The following is a 24,214-nucleotide window of genomic DNA, read 5'->3' on the forward strand; positions in this document are numbered from 1 at the left end:
CTTTCAAGGAACTGTTTAGTATGCTATGTATTTTGTCTGCCAGTTCATTCCTGCATTCTTTCAGTATCCAGTTTGCTATTTCATCTGGTCCATGCGATTTTCTGACATCAAGATTACTCAAGTGTGTTAATATTTCATTCTTTGTTACTTCTATTTCTTCCATAGGGGGGACTTTCTCTTTCCATTCGTTCTCTTCAGGTTGTATGTTCTCCCTTGTAAACACTGATTTAAAATGTTTGTTCATAATTTCCGCCATTTCCATTTCCTCAGTGTATTCAACTCCCTCTTGTCTTAATTTCTCCAAGTCTTGTTTGTTTTTCAGTTTATTGTTTACAAATCTGTAGAATAGTTTTGGTTGATCTTTACACTTTTCTATGATATCTTTTTCATATTTTCTCTTTTCCTCTCTGCACGTTTGTACATATTCATTTCTATAACAGGTATATATTTTCCATTTTTCAGGTCTTCTGTCTTTTTTCCATCTGGTCCAGGCTTTGTCTCTTTTGTCTTTTAACTCCCTACAACTTTTGTTGTACCAGCATTTTACATATTCTTTTTCTTGTTTTTGTCTTGGGACATACTTTTCCACTCCTTTTTCATAAATTTTTGTCAAAATATTCCATTTCTCTTCTACTGTTGTTTCTTCTTTGTATATTTCTTCCCAGTTTTCCTTTTGAAAGAATTCTCTTATTTTATCAAAGTTTGTTTTTTCATACATCATTCTTCCTTTTCTGTATTGTTCATTTCTTTTCATATATTTTTCTTCATTAAGTTCCAGTTCAATCAATATGTGGTCACTTTTACTTATTGGTGTTTTATATTCAATTTTGTCCACTATTCTAGGTTCAGATGTAATTATTAGGTCTAGTTTCGTTGGTTCTTCTTCATTTCTATACCTAGTGTTCTCCTGTATCCATTGTGTCATTGTATGGTCAATAACCATCTCAAGTAGAGCGTTTCCCCATGAGCCGTCTCCACCTTTTACTGTCATTTCTTCCCAGCAGATTTCTTTGCAATTAAAGTCGCCCATCATAACTATTTTTCCTCCCTCTTCCATTATCTTGTTTAATGCTATCTTTGTGTCCTCTAACATACTTTTATGTTCACTCTCTTCCCATGAGGCTGTTTTCGGGGGCACATAATTTATCACAAACTTTCTGCTCTTCTTATCTCTATCTTCTACTTCCATCATTATCATCTCTACTGTATTCTTTCCATATGTGACACACTTCACGTTTATATCCTTCTTAGTCAGGAACATAACTCCACCCCCTTCCTTTTTCACTCTGTTTCTAATCCAGTAATTATATGCATCACGTCCTACACTGTTGGGTGGTAGTGGACCTTTTAATTTTGTTTCTACAATTCCCATTATGTCTGGTTCTTTTTCTTTCAAATAATCATTCAGCTCATTCAATCCTGTTATTAATCCATCTATATTTGTGTAAGACACTCTTAGTTTTCTGCCACTTCCATTGTGTTCTCTGTTTCCCTTTTGTTTTTCTCTTGTATGTCGACTTTCTTTAGTTTCATATTCACTACTCTCCAATAGAATCTCTCTTTTTCTGACTCCGTTCTTCTCTCGTTTTTTTTCCCTTAGCTTCAAGTCTTTTCTGTTTTTCTTCCTCTCTTTCCTCTTTATTCATTTCTCTTTATATCCATACCTTTTTATATTGTTCATTTGTTGCTAGTTTCCCTGTTTTGGATAAGATATTCTCAGCCGTAGTTTGTGACCTGAATTTAATCTTAATTGGTCTGGTCTTGTCTGTACTATATTTCCCGAGCCTGAATTTCTCTTCGATTTGTTTCATTATTTCTGGTTCATCTTCCTGAACTAATTCTAGTAAATTTCTTACTTTTTCATTTTCCTCTTTGATTCCTGTGGTTCTATCTGGGTTATGTTTCTCTTCCATTCCTAATATAATTATACATTTCTTTCTGTCTGCTAAGTCTCTTACTATATTCTCCTTCTGTCTCATCACTTTAATAACTGAGTCTTCAGTTTGTTCATTCATTTGCTGTCTGATTATGTCAGTGAATGCATCTTTGCTATTTTCTTGGATTTTTTTCCAACCCTCCTTGTTCTCCTTATTATTCTCCTTTAAGACTTTATTCTCTTCTTTTACTTCTTTAAACTGTTTTTTTTTTTTTAATTCTTCAATTTCCTTAGTTAAGTTTTTGTTCGCCTTCTCTAGTTCTTCCAATTTTTCAACTCGCTGCACAATGTTGTTAACGTGACCGAACTTAAATTCCCAGTGCTCGATCATCTTATCGAGTTTCTCTTCTAGTCTTGTTAATCGGGGGGGATTTGTGTCCCCCCCCACCCTCTTTAAATCCCTGGAAAATATTCTCATCATTTTCTACTGTATTGCTCTTATCTATACTTCTAATCTTTACATTTTTGTTAGACATTTCATCATCGCTAAATTGGTCCGGCCCTCGTTTGTTTAGATTTCGTCTGCCTGCCTGGGCCAAGTCCTCACCTTCCTCATTTCCTTCCATTTCCCTCAGTAATCCCTCCCCTTCTCCTTTTTCCTTACTTTCCCTACACCACGAGCAATTTCCCCACCACCCTGTAAAAACAATAGGTACTTCCTTTGCTTTGGGATCCACGAAATTTCACTTTTTCTTCAGAACGTCGTCTATGCCGTCCGTTCGTTGAAGTGTGTCTGTGTGTGTGTGTGTGTGTGTGTGTGTGTGTGTGTGTGTGTGTGTGTGTGTGTGTGTGTGTGTGTGTGTGTGTGTGTGTGTGTGTGTGTGTGCGTGTGTGTGTGCGTGTGTGTGTGTGTGTGTGTTTGTGTATGTGTGTAACGGCATAGCATTACCCATAGATCGGTCATACATGAGCTCTTAGCTCTTTTCCGGGAGGGAAATAGATGTTGCCCACGAGTCCAACACGTGATCCAAGATCATAGTGAATCACACACGTCCAGACTAACAACACATAAAATTCCAGCTCCCGAGAAACACATTAAAAGTGGAACATCTCAACAGTGTTATATTAGCAGGATACCTAGGTTGTGTTAAATGGGAAATAGAGTGCTCGTGGATACCCGGAATGGTTATATTACAGCGAGAATAGTGAGTATTGAAGTAAAATAGAAGATAATGATGATAGGCCAGAGAAGCCCCCTTGCGTCGGAGCATCGAACCGTAGCGTAAACACGTACCCAGAGCCATGTATTGGTACAATAGCGAAGCATAATGTAAGTATGAGCTTCATATCGCCTCTGGGTACGAAAAGATTTTTTTAGATAGTGGCGATAAGGGACATTTTTCTGGATTCAGTGGATACGAGAAAAGACTTTTTAGTAGAATTATAGACATAGAGAGGGAGATGAGACTTATAAAAGAATCATGGAAGCAAGAGACTAACGATCTATGGAGAGCGAATCAAGATATGAATAAGGAAGTGACTTAAAAAGTAAATACTGAAATTGAAATAAATATAGAGGTAAGTGCACTAAAAAAAAGAACTGCCCGAGTTAAAATATGAAAACGAGAGGTTGAAAAATAATTATAATACTAATAGTGCAACCATAAAGAAAGAGGTAAATGAACAAATAAAAGTAATGACCGAAAATTTGGAAGAAAGATAGGAGAGGATGACTTACAACAACTCAGGAATGAATGGAGGAAAGACCATGAAAAAGATAAGGTAAACCTTAAAGAAAAAATTCATCAACAAATGCAGGAGAATGCCGAAGATGCAGTCATTTACCCATACAGCATCAGCGGCATACGTCGTATGCGGCAATTGTTTTGTGGATTGACCGTCAGCGGCATACGTCGTATGCCGCAATTTAAAGAATTCGCCAAAAATAGGCATTACGTTGAGGGTCAAATCTGTTGCAATGTCCAAGTAGCCCTATCCATTGGCTATAAAAGACACCTCAATATTTTTTTTATCTATTGACAAAACTGGCAACCCTGGCAGCAATTTTTCGGGGGTTACTCGGGATATAAAATCGGCATTTAGGACGTAATTTAGGCGATTCTGGTGTACGAAATGAAGGATGAGGAGGTGAAATTGTACTTCGACAGTTAGGCAGGTGCTATGCAGTACGTATTCAGACGTATAGAGCTGGCAATTTCGCAATGCCAATTTTCTTAATAAATGCGTAATACAAAATGTGGCCGGGCAATAATGGTGTGATAGATGCTTACTAAAACATTTACCAAAACAATAAGAAACACCACAATCACCTATCCTCCATAAAATTATAAAAAAGATACCGAAGAATCAATTTACCACATAACAAAGTGATAGATATTTGCCCCCCTCAAAAGAAATCCACAAAAAAAATTATAAACACGTTTTCCGTAAGTGTTAGACTATTAAGGGCGACTGTATATTGACTTGAAACATCACAAATGTAAAATTTCTTCACTTTCTGAAGTTCTAACGAAGCTTCCCCGAAAAAATACGACCTCATTCAACAGCGTGAGGAGCGGGGAGAAGTCTACGGGTGTTATACCGAGCTTTCGCGCGCATATCTCGAAAAATCGACCCATTTTCTCCACTTCTAGGCTAAGTTCAATCAAAATAAGCAAAATTTGTTGGTTTTACATCATTATGAGTTGATTTAGGTAATATATACTGGCTCCGACGATGGAGAGGGGAGTATATACAACATTCGCCTGGCGACGTACGGGTTAAGGTAATTAAAGAAAAAGAAAGTCTGGTAAGAGATACAGTGAACAATATATATATATATATATATATATATATATATATATATATGAATATATATATATGTATATCTATTTATATATATGTATATAAATATATATATATATATATATATATATATGCAAAGAAATCACAAAACACACGTGATAAACTATTTTTGCAGAAACCACCGGGAAATTGAAAAAACAGATACCGAACGTTTTCGTCTATTTAGACGTTTTCAAAGGTACAAAAAAGCAATACAGAAAGAAACAATGAATACATAAGAAGACAAGGATACTCGGAGAGGTCCCATGTTACATTTAACCATACACAATTTTGTCAATAATAAAATTGTCCAATTTAAATAAACCCAAACTCAAGTTCATGTTATTTCCAATTTTTTTTTTTATAAACCAAGATTCAATAATATTTCTTTCTATAATATTATTAAAAGAAGTAATTATTTTAGAATTTCCCCAGTCAATATTATGACCATAATCCCTTTGGTGGACAAATAATCCACTGGACACTTGCCCCGTTCTAATACTATATTTATCTTGGCCTATTCTTTTTTCTAAGCCTTTGCCTGTTTGGCCTATATAAATAAAATCACAGTTTTTACATGGTATATTATAAATACATCCTTCTTTACTTCTTGGAGAATTTTTATGTATTTATTGTTTCTTTCTGTATTGCTTTTTTGTACCTTTGAAAATGTCTAAATAGACGAAAACGTTCGGTATCTGTTTTTTCAATTTCCCGGTGGATTCTGCAAATATATATATATATATATATATATATATATATATATATATATATATATATATGTATGTATATGGGCTACAGGAAAAACATAATCTAAATTGGTCACTGAGAGATAAAGAAAAGAAAGAATTGGCAAGAAAGTTCTAAAAGTAGTACAAGATAAAGAGCAAGAAATAGAAAAGGAAATATAGGAAGTACACAGTATGGGTAAATATGCAGAGGGAAAAGTCGACCCCTATAGATCAAATTAAGGTCACAAATTGCAGCTGAAGAAATTTGAGCAAAAACAGGAAAGTGAGCCAAAATTGAACACTATAAAAGTTTATGGATAAAAAGAGACATGAATGACGAGGAAAGAAAAAGCGATAAAAGATTAAGAAGCGAAGCTAAAAAAAAAAAAAAAGAGAGAGAGAGAGAGAGAAGAACGGAGACCGAGAACACAAAGTTCTATTGGAGAGTGTTAGACATGAGACTAAAAAAATGTATATTCAAGAAAAAGAAACGAAACCCTCAGAGAACGAGATGGAGAGAGTAGAAAATTAAAACTAGCTTATAGGATTATAGACGGATTAATCTCAGGATTAAATGAACTAAATGATTACCTGTCAGAAAGAAAAAAAAAACAGACATAATGGGAATTGTGGAGACAAAATTAAGGGATCCACTATTACCAGTATTGGACATGGATTATATAATCACTGGCTTAGAAATAGGGAGGAGGAAAAGGGTGGAGGAGTCATTTTCTTGGCTAAGAAAAACTTAAATGTTACGAAAGTTACATATGGAGAGAACAGGGTAGAGATTATCACAATAAGAGTTGAAGATAGTGACATGAAAAGCAGAAAATTTGTGGTGGTTTATGTGCCCCCAAAACCGGGGTCTTGGAGAGAGAGAGATTGTTCTAAAATGTTAGATGATACAAGACTTTCATTAAACGAGATGCTGAAGGATGCTACTTATGGGGGATTTTAACTGCAAAGAAAGCTGTTGGGAAGAGATGACAGTGAAAGGTGGAGAGGATCAACGAGGAAATCTATTACTCGACATGACTATAGAACCTACAATGAAACAATGGGTAAAACACTAGATTTAGAAATAATGAAGAACCGTCGAGACTAGATTTATTATCTACGTCAAAATCTGAAAATATGAATAAAATTGAATACAAGACACCAATTGCGAAGAGCGACCACATATTACTTGAGTCAGAACTAAAGGAGGAAATATATATATATAGAGAGAGAAATGAGAAATACAGAAAAGGAAGACTGATGTATAGTAAAATGAACTTTGAACATTTTTTTTTTTAAGCAAGTTAGGAAAAATTCTACAACAAAGAAATACAAGTGGAAATAAAGATTGATTATTCTGATGAAAATCTATATTAAAAAAAAGGAGTGGATAAATATGTCTCAAAGCAAAAACAGGAAAATGTAGATATTAAGTGCTGGTTTAACAGAAGGTGTAGTGAGGCGAAAGATAGAAGAGATAAAGATTGAAAAAATGAAGAAAAGACAAAAAAGAAAAAAGAAAAAGAAAGTGGCAACTATATGTTAATCAAAGGAATGGGTATGTAAAAATACGCAGGGAAGAAAAATTAAGCTATGAAAAAGACTTAATAGAAAAATGTAAGGATCAGCCAAAACTATTATATAGATATATGAGCGTAAACTTAAAAACAGGAAATAATGAAACTACGCCAAGGAAATATGAAATACACAGAAGATACAATTAATGACTGAAGTCATGAGCAAACACTTCTAATCGGTTTTCACTAGAGAATATGTACAACATCGGGATGAAGGGAGAGAAGTGACACCCCCCCCCATGAGGGAAATAATAGTAACATAGAAATAAATAGTGGATCAAATAATGAACCTTGATGTCAGGAAATTGCACAGCCCGGATGGAATCGCAAACTGGATATTAAAATAATGTAAAGAAGAACTAATGGACAAAATATGTAACACAATAAGTTACTCACTCAAAGAAGGAAAAATACCAGAAGACTGGAAAAACGCTAATAACGTATCAATATACAAAGGAGGAAACGAGGAAGACCCAAGAAATTAGAGACCGGTTTCCCTTACAAGCACGGTAGCCAAAATTTGTGAAAAGGTTATAAAAAATAGATGGATAAAACATCTGGAGGAGAACAATATACTAAATTCAAGACAATTCGGATATAGACAGGGACGATCATGTGCCACAAATTTGATATCTTTTTACTCAAGACTACTAGATATAATACAGGAAAGGGACTGATGGGCTGATTGTGCCTTCCTAGATGTACAAAAAGCTTTTGACAAAGTCACACACAAAAAACTATTAAGAAAACTGGAAGTTATAGGAGGGATACAAGATAAACTACTGAAATGGGTGGAAGACTTTTTGCATGAAAGAAAAATGAAAGTGGTGCTCAAATTTAAGAGTTCTAATTGGGAAGAGATAATTAGTGAAGTTCCACAAGGATCAGTATTGGTTCCAATAATGTTTGGTATTTGTGTGAATGACATGGACGAAGGTGTGGAATGTTACATGAGCTTCTTTGCAAATGACGCAAAACTGTTAAAGAAATTGAGTACTGAAACGGACTGTGATTCACTGCAGAGAGATCTGAACAGGGTTTGGGAATGGAGTCAGCAGTGGGAAGTGGACTTCAACATTAAGAAATATAGCATAATGGAATTTGGGGGGAAATATATCAGAATGATATAAAATGGTTTAAAAAAAAGTAAAGAAAGTGGGATCTGAAAATGACCTGGGAGTGATCATCACAAAAGATATGCCCCATGACAAACAAATAAACAAAATTGTCGGTGAAACCTATAACTTGCTAAGATCAATAAAAGTGGCTTTTACTTATTTGGATGAAGAAATGGTCAAAAATAAGGCCAAAATTGGAGTACGCAGCGACACTATGGTCACCCAGTACCAAAAAAATATAGGGAAATTTGAGAGAATCCAGAGAGCAACTACGAAGATGGCCCCAACACTATCAAAACTGTCATATGAACACAGATTGTCAAAACAAAAGAGAGAAAGAGGCGACTTGTTGACCATCTACAGAATTATTAGAGGTATGGAAGTCCTTGATAGAGAAGACTTATTAAATTGGGATAAGAGAAACACAAGAGGACATGGAAGGAAGCTTAAAAAGGACAGTTATAGAAGAGACCTGAAAAAGAACAGCTTTCCCCACAGAGTGGTGGATGTATGGAATATACCAAACGAAATATTAGTGTGTATAAAAACAATACACGAATTTAAGAACAAATTAGACATGGCGAGATAGAGAGACGGGACACTACGATCATAGCTTCCCTTCCTATAAGATACAACTAGGTAAATACACACACGTGCGCGCTAACACACACACACACACACACACACACACACACACACACACACACACACACACACACACACACACACACACACACACACACACACACACACACACACACACACTAATAACATCAAAACTCGAGTACGCAGCAACACTATGGACACCCAGTACCAAAAAGAATAAAAAAAAAAAAAAATAGAAAGAAAAAAAGAGCAACAACAAAACTGGCACCAACTCTTTCCAAAATGACATACGAACAAAGACTGTCCAAATTAGAATTACCAACTCTGGAACAAAGAAGGGAAAGAGGAGACCTACTAACTATCTATAGAATTATGAAGGGAATGGAAATCTTAGATAAGAATGATTTATTGAAATGGGACAATAAAAACTAGAGGACACGAAAAGAAACAAAAAAAATTAATTACAGGAGATACTTGGAACAAATTAGACAAAGAAACAGTGTGTGCAAACACTATTCAAGATTTTAAGAAAAAACTTGATGCTGGGAGATACAAAGACGGGTCATCACGAGCATAGCTTCCTTCCCGTATAATACAACTAGGTAAATACACACACACCTCGTGGCACAACATGGTTAGCGTTCTCGCCTCCCACTACGGCGGTCAGGGTTCGACTCCCGCCCAGGGCTGAAATAATTCCAGTATCGCTTCGCAGCGGGGTGTTACTCCAACTCTCGTGGGCAGGGAAATTGGTTGTGCGTGTGCGTGTGCGTGTAAGGTCACAGTATTACCCATAAATCGGCCATACGAGCTCTGAGCTCTCATCTGGGAGGTTAATAACTGTCGATCACGAGTCCAACACGTGATCCAAGACAATGGTGAATCACACACACACGCGCGCGCGCGCACACGCACACATACACACACACACACGCGCGCGCGCGCGCGAGTCACAAACTTAATGTGTTTCTATTCAAGGCTAGTAGATGTAATACAAGAAAGATGGATGGGCTGATTGTGCATTTCTAGACCTGAAAAAAAAACTTTTGATAAGGTGCCACATAAGAAGTTGCTTAAGAAATTAGAAACTGAAGGAGGAATACAGGACAAACTGCTGAAGTGGATGGAAGACTTCTTGCATGAAAGAAAAATGAGAGTGGTGATAAGAGACAAACACCCTAATTGGGATGAAGTGATAAGTGGTGTTCCACAAGGAACAGTTTTGGCCCCAATAATGTTTGCTATATGTATATTAATTATATGGATAAAGAAATTGAAAGTTATATGAGCTTCTTTGCGGATGATGCAAAATTGTTGAAAAAAGTGAACACTGTAGAAGATTGTGAGTCGCTACAGAGTGATCTCAATAAAGTATGGGAATGGAGTAGGAAGTGGGAGATGGAATTCAATATTAAGAAGTGTAGTATAATGGAATTTGGAAGAAGCAAAAAAAGAATAGTGGGATCATATAAATTGGGAGAAGAAAAAATAAAAATAGAAAATGAGAAGGACCTGGGAGTCATTATGAATGATATGTCCCCGAGAAACATATAAACAAAATTTTTGGAGAAACTTATAATTTAATGAGATCAATCAAAGTGGCATACCTGGACGAAGAAATGGTGAAGAAAATACTAATCACTTTGATAAGACCAAGATTGGATTATGCAGCGACGACGTGGTCACCAAGTACAAAAAGATGTATAACAAAACTTGAAAGAATACAAAGAGCAATTACAAAATTGGCGCAAACACTCTCAGAACTATCATATGAAGAGAGACTAGCAAAACTTGAGACACAGACATTAGAGAAAAGAAGAGAGAGAGGAGACTTGATAACTATTTATAGAATCGTGAAAGGCATAGAAACTATTGACAGAGAGGATCTAATAAAATGGAATAGTAGAAATACAAGAGGACACGGAACGAAAATCAAGAAAGACAGTTATAGAAGAGACCTGAAAAAGAACAACTTCCCCACAGAGTAATAGACATTTGGAACAAGTTAGATGAGAATGTGGTGTGTGCAAAAGCAATACACGAATTTAAAAACAGTCTAGATAAAATGAGATATGAAGACGGGCACGAGCATAGTTCTCCTTCCCGTAAAATACAACTGGGTAAACACACACACACACACACACACACACACACTCACACACACACTCACACACACACGCGCACACACACACACACACACATCCACACACCAAGATTGGAGTACACTGCGACACTATGGACACCCAGTACAATAAAAGAATATAAAGAAATTAGAAAGAATCCAAAGAGCAACGACAAAGATGGCACCAACACTTTCAAAACTGACACACGAACAAAGATTGAACAAACTGGAACTACCAACCCTGGAACAAAGAAGAGAAAGAAGAGATGTACTGGACATTTACAGAATCATGAAAGTCATGGAAGTCCTTGACAGAAAAGACTTATTAAAGTGGGATAAAAGAATAACAAGAGGACATGGAATTAACTAAAAAACGATAGCTATTGAAGAGATCTGGAAAAAATAGTTTTACACACAGAGTGGTGGATGTCTGGAACAAATTGGACGAAACAATAGTGTGCAAAAACCACACAAGGTTTTAAAAACAAACTAGATGCTGAGAGATACAAAGACAGGGCACTTCGAGGATAGCTCCCGTTTCTGTATAATACAACTAGGTAAACACACACGACTCGTGGCGCAGTGGTAGAGTTCTCGACCGCCACTACGGCGGTCCGGGTTCGAATCCCGCCCATGGATAAAATAACTTTAGTATCGCTGCGCTGCGAGTCGTTACTCCAAGTCTCGTGGACGGAGACTTGGGTGTGTGTGTGCGTGTTGGGTCACAGCATTACCCATAAATCGGTCATATACGAGCTCTGAACTCTCTTTGGGGGAAGGAAAAAGCTGTCGATTACGAGTCCAACACGTGATCCAAGACCATGGAGAATCACACAAGAAAAATACATCGAATAATGACTGATATGATGAACTGGATAATTGATCAGGAACTCAAATAAAACAGAAAACATATTTCTTTGTAAAAATTGAGCTTGGTCAAATTAATAGAATATAAAATATGTGCGACTGAAATCTGTCCATTAATAGAGAGGCACTTGGGAACAGTAATTGATGGTAACTTGGACATGAAAAATTCTATGTTGGATAAATACAACTACCGTTATCATCAAAGAAATATTGCATTTATAGGAACATGTCAATAGCATAGGTGTTGATTATTGCTCATATAACTTCTAGATTAGACTACTGTAACTCGATGTTTGATAAAATACCAAATTATGTAGTATAAAGACCAGAAAATATAAAAAATAAAAATGCTAGACTTATAAAAAAAAAACATACGATGAGGTTATCCCTGAATTATAATTTCTCAGCTGATTCATGTTCAGTATATGTCTTTTCATATATAACATTATAAAATCTGGGAAACCTAAGTATTCGTATTCTGAATTCAATGAAGATCCTGACGTCAAAGTTACAATTGCATCACACAAACATCGACTGTTTAAATCACGGATCAGTAAAATTATGTAAAAAACAGTGTGTGACATTTGTGCCTCAATAATATATAAATATACTCCCAGCATATTAATATTTGAAAGACACTTAAAACAAAAAATTAAAAAGATGTATTCCTATTGGCGATGTGCTGTGAGACAACTAGAAATAGTGAATGATGAATAAAAGTTGTGAGATTAGGTGGTGAAACTGAATCCATGACATCAATAACAAGTTTACAAGGATCGTCTAAGAATTGTATAAACATCTAGAGTAAGAGCGGCAGCAAAACAGTCAGGAGAAAATAATCTCTAGATGTGGTGTGCGTACTTGACGAACGCTCGAAGTTTTCCGGTTTTCCCTCTAACTCGATAGTAAGTTTGAATATTGCAAAGGGTAAACTTCAAGATCATGTATTGAGCTTGCAATATCGACACCTTTCTGCAAGACAAAATGTATATAACAATGGCTAGTTGTATATATATTTGCATCATGCCAATCATATATGTTTCGATTTTTCATTTCCAATTAAAAAAAACACTTTATTGAAAGCAAATCCATATGTGAAGACCCTTAATCATCGTAACTGTTTTCATTACTACAATATATGTATATAAAATACATAAGACAAATTATCGTGAATATAATGTTACTGTTTGTAAAGCTTCTAGCAACTTGTTTGTTTACATCATGACAACAGTTTAGGTTGGCAGCCCTGTACCATCAATGGAAATGCTATAGTTTTTATTTGATATAACAAGAAATAAAATTAAGTTATTGTTATATGGGTTAAGAAAATGCTCGATAATATTTGCTTCTATGTTATCACTATTAGTCTTTAGTCGAAGTGAAGTGACATGTTGTTTGGAATGCTTGTGCTTCGCTAGATTTTGTAGTAGCAGACGAAGCATTTGGGGAGGCCGACGGAAAGATGGCCGATACCTCGAAGTATGTAAGGCTAAAACGTAGTGAAACGTGCGGCTTTGGCTTCTCTATTCTTGGAGGAGCTGGATCGGAGTTGCCGCCTATTATCTATGACATTATCGAGGGATCACCAGCAGCCAATTCAAGTCAGGTAAGCAGTGAATGACCAGCAAATGTCACGATGAAAAGGTGGGTGTGATTTTCCATCCCTGACTAGGCCCCCAAACACTGACCGAGTTAGACTTCTTTCAATGTGATAAGCTATTGTTGCACTTGTTGTAAGTAAGTCGCTCTCCAAGGATATAGTCTTGTAGGGCATAAGTTCGGAGTGGAGAATGTATATGACATACATAATTGAGATGTTGATATATTAATCAGTCCGTTTGTGATTGTTAGAAAAGCAGTTACACTTCATGTCAGGGCTTACATAGTGCTGTGTATAATTTCAAATAAGTTGTTATAACAAGTTTTGATATGTTTATTTACATCTTTGTGTAGGATTCGAGTAGGAGTACAGACACCCTTTTAGTGTGTTTGCATTGTGGCATGTAGGAAGCCTTATGATAGTGCTTTAAGTTTATCCAACCTGTTGTGGGGACAAGTAAAAATTAGTAGGTGATTTTTTTTGTCATGTTAAGTAAAGTTCAAATTTAGAATATATCTTGATGTTACTTTGTTCTTATTTGTTGGAATGAGGCTGTTGCTATCAACTGGTTTCCTATTGCATTTGGTTGTCCCTAGTGCCCAGTGGTGATGCCCTCTTGACTTAATAGTTTATCTAATATGAGTAATGAGACAGTTGTACACAGTTCAGGGACATTGCTATATGGAATGGAGGTAATTTTGCTGAGTAGTTCCATGTGTTGTTTTAGGTGAAGTTAGGATTTTTAATTTTTTTTACATGATTCATCTAGAATTTTAATAAAATGAGAGTATATAAAAAAAAACACCAATTGAGGACAGAGCCTTTATGTAACACACAATCTGCTTACGTACTTCTACAGTACTTGAAAAGCTCTTACAAGCAAATTTATGTGCAATTAATAAACATTTTGCCCTTAAATGTTGTTTTCTCTGCCAAAACTTTCAATAGTTGGTATCTTTAAACAAAATCAATATTACTACACAGAAATTTCATCTGTGGTGGAGGCTAAACATTAATGTGACTATTTTTCATGTACTATATTTTCTTCATGTATCTTGATGCAGAGGAATATGATTAACTGTCTTGAATGATTTTTTTTCCATACCTAAAGGCAGTGGCAAGGGGAGGGGGCTGGAATTCCCTGGGTGGCACATCAGGCTTCCTTGCTATGGGGTGGGAAATCATTGTCATGAACTTACTGGTACATTAGGGGCAGCATTATCTGGATATCTGACTTTAGTTGATAAAAGTAGTTCTTATATGATTTTCTGTAATATATTCAGTCGTGCAATGATGTTCATAGTAAAGTATGGATAACTGTTAACAAAAATTATATAAGAAAAATCAGTTGAATTTTGACACACTTGAGTAATTCTAACCATAGAGACAGGACTCCAAGACCATATCTCCTTTCCTCTATGTTACAATTAGGTAAAATACAAGATAGAATTTTAACGAATGCCGTGTGTGGCATTTTGCCATGCTATATTACCACTTAAGGGGTTTGATGAGAGACCAGGGGTGTACAGAAAAGCCAAGCAACAACCTGAATGAAAGAAAAAGTATTACATAGTATGTAAGGGGGTTAATGAAGATAATGAAGGGTTGCTGTAGAGGTAAATTGAAAGTCAGGCAGTAGACAGATTAAGAATATGAACACCACCCTGCGTAGATGGGGATAAAAGAAAAGTAATTGTATCATAAATGGTGATATTCAATATTTCAGAGCCTTGTTTTTGTATATGACATACATGAGCCTGGACTGTGCACCATAAATCTTAAGGATGTTAATGGCCATGACAAAACAAATCCTTTTATGTCTGACAGGGAAAATAGCCAAGCTTTTTTCAGAGCACAGGAATGACCAGTTTTACTGCTAGTGGGCAAAATAATACCAACACTGAATCCTAGCAATAAACGTAACTTTTCTCTGGTGAAAAAAAAAAACACCCAAAGACAGCCCCTAATACTATCCTGCAGTTGGCAACACAAAATCTTCACTGAGTGACTTTTGGGCAGAACCAATAGTTGTGGCTGGTTTCTTGGGGTCCACAGGTCTCATGCAAGAAAGAACTGGGGCAACAGATTGATTGATTGAATAGTGAAATTACTGAAAAATGTGATGTCTGCAAACTTGTCCATGTAGTAGACATGCTCATTGTTGATTGGGATTTGATACTAAGAACCTTTTGTATTAAAGAAAAAAATTATATTTGTGTTAAAAACAGTAAAAAGAAAAAAGTAAGAGATGGGAAGATTTTAAACTGAAATGATTCAGAATTTGAGGAAAGATAACTGTTAAGTGTCAATATTTTAGAGAAGTTTTAATGGCCAGTACACAAATACATGTTTTTTGTGTATACTGATCAGACATCCATAATACAAAGTCTTTATTTCCTAAAATTTTGCAAAATAGATAAACCTTTGTATGAAAGTACACTTCAAGGCATGTAAGACCAGGTTTTGTTAGTGAAAAAGTGTAGGACCAAAAACATTTACCTTCAAGTAGTGGGCCTGCAAAATGAATATTAGAATATCTCCCATACATTGCATCATTCAAGGAAATAGTATGAACTTTAGGAACTTTTTAAAGGTACAGTACCATCATGGTACCATCATCAAACCCCATCGATTTCATCACTTTCATTTAGAGGTGAACTCTGAGGGGCTGACACACTGTCTTTAGACAGGGCCTAAGATTGCTGTTATATGTACATACATATACAAAAGGTTTTTTCCCCCTTATAAGGGAGGTACCAAAGTCAAAAAGCATAATTCTACTCCCACCCATTCTGCCCCCATTCACCATCCCTCCTTCCTTCTCATCTTGGCTCGTCCTGGATGATGGGTCATCCCTGCAATTCGCCCATTGCCCTGGGTCAGAAATAATCTAGCAAGACACAGCACATCCACAGCGAGGTCACTTCACTCAATTGGCAACCCCTCCTCATTGTCCCCTGTAGTAACATTGAAGACAGGGAGATCTTTGTCAACTTAGTTTATATTTCCTCCACCTTTAAACACAAGGAGAGCTGACAACTGGCAAGTACTCCCCTCCTACTACCTTTAGAAGGTGGCAGAAACAGTCTGAAGAACATTCTCAGCTGCAATGGGGCTGAAGGCTTCTACTTAGCAAAACATAGGGAGCAATTAATTGATGTCACTGTGCATATGTTAAAAACAATTGTATTAATAGGTGATATACATTGTTGAGAAGGGTTGTAAGCATTGTCAATTTGATTTTCTAATTTTTCTGTTATTGAAAATGTACAAGGTTTATTGCACCCAATTTTTTTTATTAAGGCACTGGAATAGGCAAATGTAGTGGAACATTTTGAACAAAAAGGGGGTTACTGAGACAGGTAGATACACAATACATGGACTTGAATATGGTCATGAGGCTATAAATAGATACAAACCAGTGAAGGAGTTATGGTACCCTGCACATTTGGAAGGTGCAAATATCAAATAGGATTTAAATTAATGTGAATAAAAGAGACAGGGTGTAATGGGTTGTGCATGTCCCTCTAAAGCTTGCTTAGATAAGTTTAGTTTTCTGCATGGTGCAGGTATAGTAACTGATGTGAATTATTCACATGACAACCATGAAATTTGGTTTAACTAGTAATTTTGCCTTATTTTATTGACTGGAAACTTGCAGCCTAACAGTAGTTAACAGCAGTTTTTTTTGGCAGTTTGGGCCCTCCTATAGAGTTAGGATAGGGGTCCCCTATCAATTCTCTAAGGGCCCAGTCACACCAAGCTTACAACCTGTTCCCAACCACCAGCGACCAGGTGGTTGCTGGCCAGTTGCAGGTACTTTGGAAGTCACTAGTAGTTGGTAATAGAATAGATATATATATATATATATATTACAACACCCCTGAATAGTCCCCAGTACATAGATTTTCATCTTATCAACCACATTAACTTTTTCCATTTCAGTTCTTTGTATAGGTTTTGTGTCACCGACTGATTACTTGATTTTCGATCAAAGGTGGTTGGAAATGGGTCGTAAGCTTGGTGTGACTGGGGCTTAATGTATACCACACTTTTATAATGCTATTTGTTAAGTACTAACTACATCAACTCTGAAATAATAATTACATACATACATATACCAAGGCTTTTTCCCCCTTCCAAGGGAGGTAGCCAAAAAGGGAAAGGCATAAAAACACTCCCACCCATTTCATCCCTAAATACACTCCACACCCCTCCCACCCTTCCTCTCATCTGAGCACCTCCTGGATGACGGGTCATCCCTGCACCCTGCCCACCGCCCTGGGTCAGAAGCAGTGTCGCAATACACAGTACATCCACAGCAAGGCCGCTTCATTTAATCGGCGACCCCCCCTCTCCGTCCCCCTTTGCATATAAGGCGAGGACGGGGAGAAATCCCTTCGGGATTATCCATTAACTACCACAAGGTTTTGGTTTGAGTCCTACTTATGAAACTGTTCCTCTTTTGGAGGGGGGGCTTGGGCGGAGGTGCCCATGGACCCAGGGCTGAGGATCATTGATCTCATAGAAATATTTGTCGTATTTGGGTATCTTTATGGCACCTACTTGGAGGGAAAGTTGAAGGTCCTCCAGGTATTTTGTCCCTATCATTAATCATGTTTTGAGATCCTGTAGGATTTCAAGATGATACTTGGGGTCACAGCATCTGGAAGAGGTTGACCAGCTAGTCATCTCCAAGTGGTACTCCTCATGACTTACCATCTAGAGGTTGCCAAGATTGAGGCAGTGAGTGAGACTGACCGTATACTCAGTCACCATCATACTTCTCTCCCACTTATCAACAGTTTCATTATTCCACCAAACATTGAAAAGCTTTCTAGTGATGATGGGGCCAGATGATTTTTGGATATCCCAAGTCTCAACCCACATGGGTGAAGGTTTAGGCCCAGTGGTTATATTTTAATGGGATTGGGAGTTCTACAGTGTGGCAACAGCCTTTAAAACTGAGAAGCCCTCTCTAGGATCCACCATGCTCACCCCACATAGTTGGAGGTTAGAAATGTACCTCAAAGATAATCCCCATACCCCAACCTGGCAGGGGTGCTAACCTCCACTCTCTTCCCTCAGCAAGGTCACCCAAATGCAGTAAAAATAATGATGATAATGGAATAAAGAGACTTCTCCCCTTTCCCCTGCCCCTACTGTAGAATAATCTAGAATAGTAACAAAAGGACAGTGACCAATGATGGGTACCTGATTGTGGTGGTCCTTAAATATGGGAAACAGAGATGCCCATTTTCAACCCATCAACCTCCTCACTTCCAAAAGGAGGTGCAGCCTTGGGGGGCTGATATTCATTCTCTAAACTGGGCCCAGGATCTCTTATCAACTTCAGCTTTATTTCTTACATGTTTTCACTTATGGAGAGCTAATGGGTGGTGACTGCTCCTCTCCCTATACTTTGTGACATAAGAAACTGTCCCACACCAATAGAACACAGATGGTCCAAAGTTTCTATCTAGAGAGATCTGTGGGAGGGCATTAGGACCATTGCCAGCTACTGTAGGGCAGGTTTTCTATTTTATGATACGTGAAGCAACTACTATTCTTGGAGTAATCTCTCTAATAAACTTTTTGTTAAATTGGATAGCCGCTGTTCAACATTCATCTGGGTACCAGTATCAGCAGATTTCAAGGTCTCTTGCATCTTATTCAGCTGGGTGGGAATAGTAATTATTATAATAATCTGAGTTTATATCTTCATTTTGTAACCAAAATTATTACAAAATAGGACAAGAGAAGCATATGAGAGGTACAAAGAAAAGAGAAGAGAAGTAAATCATAAGATAAAGGAGGCAAAGAGGAGAGATGTGAAATGGGTTAATAGTATGACAGAAAATTTTGAAAGTAATAAAAAATGTTTTGGAAAGAAATTAAGAGAGGAAGAGGAGGCGAATCAAGTAGAGGAGAAAGGGTAAAAGGTGCAGGTGGACAGATAATGGAAAGAGACGGCAGTAAGAGGAAGGTAGACAGAGTATTTTAGGGCATTGCTAAATGTGAAGGAGGATAGGGAGGGAAAGGTAGTTGCAGTGGGAAGCGCTAAGAAAATGATGTGATGAGTGAGGAAATTGGAGGAGAAATAAGGAAAGATGAAGTGATGGTAGTTGTTAAGATGATGAGAGCAGGTAAGGCACCTGGGTTGGATGGGTGTCATGCAGAATGTCTAAAAAAAAGAAGGTACATTGATGGTGCAGTGGCTGTGAGGTTATTTAACCCCTTCCATACGGTGCCGCACACGTAGGCGTCATGGGGAGCGAGTGTATTCGCGAGGCTGCCATATCGGCGTCTTGATTATATTTATTGTAGTCGCCCCTCCATAATGACATTCTTTCTAATTCTTTTGTAATCGCATTTTCTATGGTTATCAAAACTCACGGGTGAAGAGAGAACGATCGATATAAGCGGTGACTATATTTTATGATGCGAATATTATTACGACACGTCGTACGGCTGGCATTGGCTGCTGCCACCAAGATCTAAGTCCATGACGCCTACGTGTGCGGCACCGTATGGAAGGGGTTAATGTTTAAGTGAGGGTAGAATGCCAGAGGACTGGAGAAGTACCTGTATAGTTCCACTTTACAAGGGAAAAGGGGACTGTATAGTGTAGTTTCAGAGGGATCAGTTTGTTAGTGTAGTTGGGAAGGGTCATGATTGAGAGGATGAGGAGAGGAACAGAGGGAGTAATTGGTGAAGAACAGTGTGGGTTTAGGACAGGTAGAGGTTGCATGGATCAGATTTTTGTGGTAAGACAGATATGTGAGAAAGCTTTAGGAAAATGTAAGGATGTTTTTTGGGCCTTTATGGATTTGGAAAAGACCTAATGACAGGGTAGACAGGAAGGCACTGGAAGGTATTGCAGATTTATGGGATAGGAGGAAAGCTTTTAAGAACAGTTAAGAGTTTTTACAAGAGTAGTAGAACTTGTGTTTGAATCAGAAATGGAGAGAGTGAGTAGTTTGAGGTAAAGGTGGGACTTCGGGATGTGTTATGTCACCTTGGCTGTTCAATTTATATATGGATGAGGTGGTGCAAGAGGTAAATGCAAGGGTAATGGGTCAGGGATTGGAGATGGTTAAAGAAAATGGAGAAAAGTGGGAGATAAGCCAGTTATTGTTTGCTGACAACACTGTGCTTGTGGCAGGATCAGAGGAGAGTTGGGAAGGTGTGCCAAAGAAGGAAGTTGAAGATAAATGTAGGTAAAAGGTGATGAGATGTACAAGGGAAGAAAGTGGCAGCAGACTAGAAGAGAGTATTAAGGGAGAGAGACTGGAGGAAGTGGATGTTTTTAGATACTTGGGTGCAAATGTGGCAGGATAGGGAGTGGGGGTGGAGGTAGAATGTAGATTGAGAGAAGCAAGTACCGGGTAAATGCCTTGTGAGATTAAAAAAGTGTAATGATAAATAGAAACTTGGGAATGGATGCTAAGAGGAGATTGTATGTAGGAGTGATTGTACCAACAGCACTGTATGGGGCAGAAACATGGAATACAGAGAGGAGGGGTTTAACCACTTCCATACGGTGATACCTATGTAGGCGTCATGAGGAGCAAGTTGGTACGCGATGATGTCGGCGTCTTGATTATATTTATTGTAGTCGTACCTACGCAACCTCCATTCTCTCTAAACTGGCTTCATCATATTTTGTATGGTTATCAAAATTCACGGGTGAAAGAGAACGAATGATTGAGCACTGACTTTATTTTTTATAATGTGATTATTATGACACAACATCGCACGTCGGGCAGCTAATGCTGCCAGATGTGCCCCGGATTGAAGAGGTTAAATGTGTTTGAGATGAGGAGCCTGAGAAGTATGATAGGGGTTACTAGACTGGATAGAGTGAGAAATGAGGAGGAGAACAGGGGTAGAAAGGGAGTTGAGATAGGGTTGATGAAAGAGGATTGGGATGTTTTGGACACAAGGAAAGAATGAGTGAAGAAAGACTAGTAAAAGAGGTGTGGAAGGAGTGAACATGAGGGCATGAGATGGATGGATGGGGTAAAAGGGGCATTGAGAAAGAGGGGAATGTCTGTTGAGGAAGGACGTGAGAAGACAGAAGATAGGGTGATTGGAGAATGGTTGTATATGGCTAATACTGTGATGCTTGAAAAAGAGTGTGTGGGGGGATGGGAGGTGAGGGAGTATGTATGAGAAATAAATTGATGCAGCCCAAAGGAATTTCTTCCCATCTTCTCCATTTCTGCATGAGGGGACGGAGAGGGGGAGGGTCGCTGATTTAATGAAGTGGCCTTGCTGTGGATGTGCTGTGTCTTGCAACACTGCTTCTGATCCAGGGCAGTGGGCAAGATGCAGGGATGACTCATCATCCAGGAGTAGCCAAGCTAAGAGGGAGGGGGGTGGATGGGAGTGGAGTGTATGGGGATGGAATGGGTGGGAGTGGATGTTATGCCTTTGTTTTTTGGCTACCTCCCTTATAAGGGGGGGGGGACCTTTGGTGTATATATATATATGTATATATGTTCATAAGTTGAGTGACCTCACCGTGTGTGGTTTGTGATCTAATGTCTGTAACTGATGTAACCAGTCTGTTACTGTGGGGTTCTTGTCCGTTTCTTGGAAGGAAGTATTAATTGATTATGCTTTGTATTTAAAAGTGGTCTGAATTTTTAAATTAAAACAGCATCTGCTATTTGTAGTCTGCAGTGATCATTTGTTTGGTAAATGATGGAAGTATTACTTCTCAAATCTGCTGCTTGTGGTCTTTTGTCATGTTGTGCTGTGTAGTGTAGAAAAATCCTAGCTGAACAGCCTTCAACAGAGCAAGAAAGCTTCATTTTCCAGTAACATGATTGATGAATTAATAGGAGAAGCTGCTCAGTCAAGAGGATGGGTTTGCACCAGTATCCTAACTCCCACCTTAAGGGCAACTGCTAAAGAATAATGTGAAGCTGAAGATATTATAATAAAAGGAGAGGACAAGGCCTCTGATTTTGTCATCATGAACAAGTAGGATTATTTCAGCAAGATGGACAATATACTAGAAGACACTTCTAAATTCCAATCCATCATCCATGACAACTCTGAACTACTCAAGAAGAAATGTGCAGCTTAGTTGAGAAGATTAAAGGTTCAGTAAAGTTAGCCAAGCCTATAGGAGATTGTAAACATAGTTATGCTTATGGCACGGTTAAGACTTATAATCCAGGTAACCCCCTGAGACCTGTAATTTACCAGATCTCCTCACCTACCTATCAGATTGCAAAATCACTCTATATATAGACTCGTTACCCTATATGTCCCTAACTTGTTTTGCTTGTCTTCAGTTATGGATTTCATTGGTATTCTGAAAACCTAAGAGAGCATCAACCACATCGCTTTGATGGATGTTACCAGTCTACATGTTTCTATTCAAGAAACCATTGATATTTATTCAGAAAGCATACCACTCACAAAGGGCTCCTCTCAACATTCTGGAGAACACCCTTCAACAGTTGCTTCTTGCTTGTACTAGAGAAATTCCCTTCTGCTTACATCAAGGAGATTTGTTCCAACAATTGATGGAGTGGCTATGAGTTCCCTGGATGTCCTGTTTGCTGATTTTTATATGGGAGCAGTTGAAGAATAAGTATTTGAAGAAACAAGAAGACCTAAGGTGTACACTAGATACATTGATGACTGCTTCCTTTCCTTTGATGTCCCACAAGAACTTGCTAATTTAGCCCAAAAACTTAGAGACTCCATCTTGCATTTTACTACGGAATCAAATTAGAAGGAAAACTCCCTTTCCTAGGCATCCTCATTGACATTAACAACACCAATATTAAAACCTGTTTTCACAAAGGCCACTAATAACGGGACTGTTATAAATGCCAGGGGTGAATGAAGCAGCAGTTACAAAAAAGTGTTGTTACTGCTTTTGCCAAAAGAGCCATTACACGCTGCAGCAACCTGGCAAGACATTCACAATGAACTTGAACACATCAGGTAACTCTTTCCCAACAATGGGTTCCCTGATGCAATTATAGAGCATGGTATTTGCAGTACAATGGAGAGAGTCCTTGAAGGTTCATCAAAACAAAACAATAATTTTGATGATAACAACTTTTATAAGATTTTGTACAATGAACATAGCAAAGAGGAGGAAAAGGCTATTTGCATAATAGTTGATAACGGAGTTATCCCAGCCCACAATATTAAAGTAAACTTGGTCTGCTTTTATAAACCAAATAAAACTGCATCACCCAATATGAGGAACAAGTTCAACACAGCTAACACTAGAGAATATAGTGAAAACAATGTAATGTATAAACATGCATGTCAGACAGGAAATTGTGCATACCTTCAAAATACATTGGATTCATTAGAACTTATCTAGAAAAAAAATCTACCACTATTATTACAACAGAGGGGATTTTGCACCCTACACAGCACAACATGACAAAAGACCACAAGCAGCAGATTTGAGAAGTAATACTTCCATTATTTACTGAACAAATGATCACTGCAGACTACAAATAGCAGAAGCTGTTTTAATTTAAAAATTCAGACCACTTTTAAATACACAGCAAAATCAATACTTCTCTCCAAAAAATGGACAAGAACCCTATAGTAACAGACTGGTTACATCAGTTACAGACATTAGATCACAAACAACACTCAGTGAGGTCACTCAGCATATGAACATATAAACTCAGATTTATTAGAATAATTTATTAATCCCACCCAGCTGAAGAAGAGGTAAAAGACCTCAAGATATGCAGATACTGGTACCCAGATAAATATTGGAAACTTCTGTTCCATATTAAACAATGAGGAAAAAAAAAAGTCCTGCAATTTTGAGCAATCAGCTACACAGATTGTGAGAACATCAGCAGCTGTCCAATTTAAC

General features: G+C 37.6%; 1 protein-coding gene across 10 annotated transcripts in view; it reads left to right on the plus strand.

Annotated features, from left to right (window-relative positions):
* The first annotated feature begins 12,562 nt into the window (after positions 1-12,562).
* Positions 12,563-24,214, plus strand: part of LOC143032905 (uncharacterized) — a 211,914-nt gene continuing 200,262 nt past the window's right edge. For 2 of the 10 annotated variants that reach the window (XM_076198154.1, XM_076198155.1), the window contains exons 1-2: positions 12,563-12,646; positions 13,108-13,347. In XM_076198154.1, the coding sequence (XP_076054269.1) occupies positions 13,204-13,347 (144 nt within the window). In that variant the 5' untranslated portion in view covers positions 12,563-12,646; positions 13,108-13,203. Of the gene's footprint in view, positions 12,647-13,107; positions 13,348-24,214 lie in introns of those variants that run through there. The other 8 variants (XM_076198148.1, XM_076198149.1, XR_012967149.1 and 5 more) reach the window with 7 other exon arrangements.

Source organism: Oratosquilla oratoria, chromosome 14, assembly GCF_046742065.1.
Source record: "Oratosquilla oratoria isolate Oo_2021 chromosome 14, ASM4674206v1, whole genome shotgun sequence".
NCBI classification, from domain to species: Eukaryota; Metazoa; Arthropoda; class Malacostraca; order Stomatopoda; family Squillidae; genus Oratosquilla; species Oratosquilla oratoria.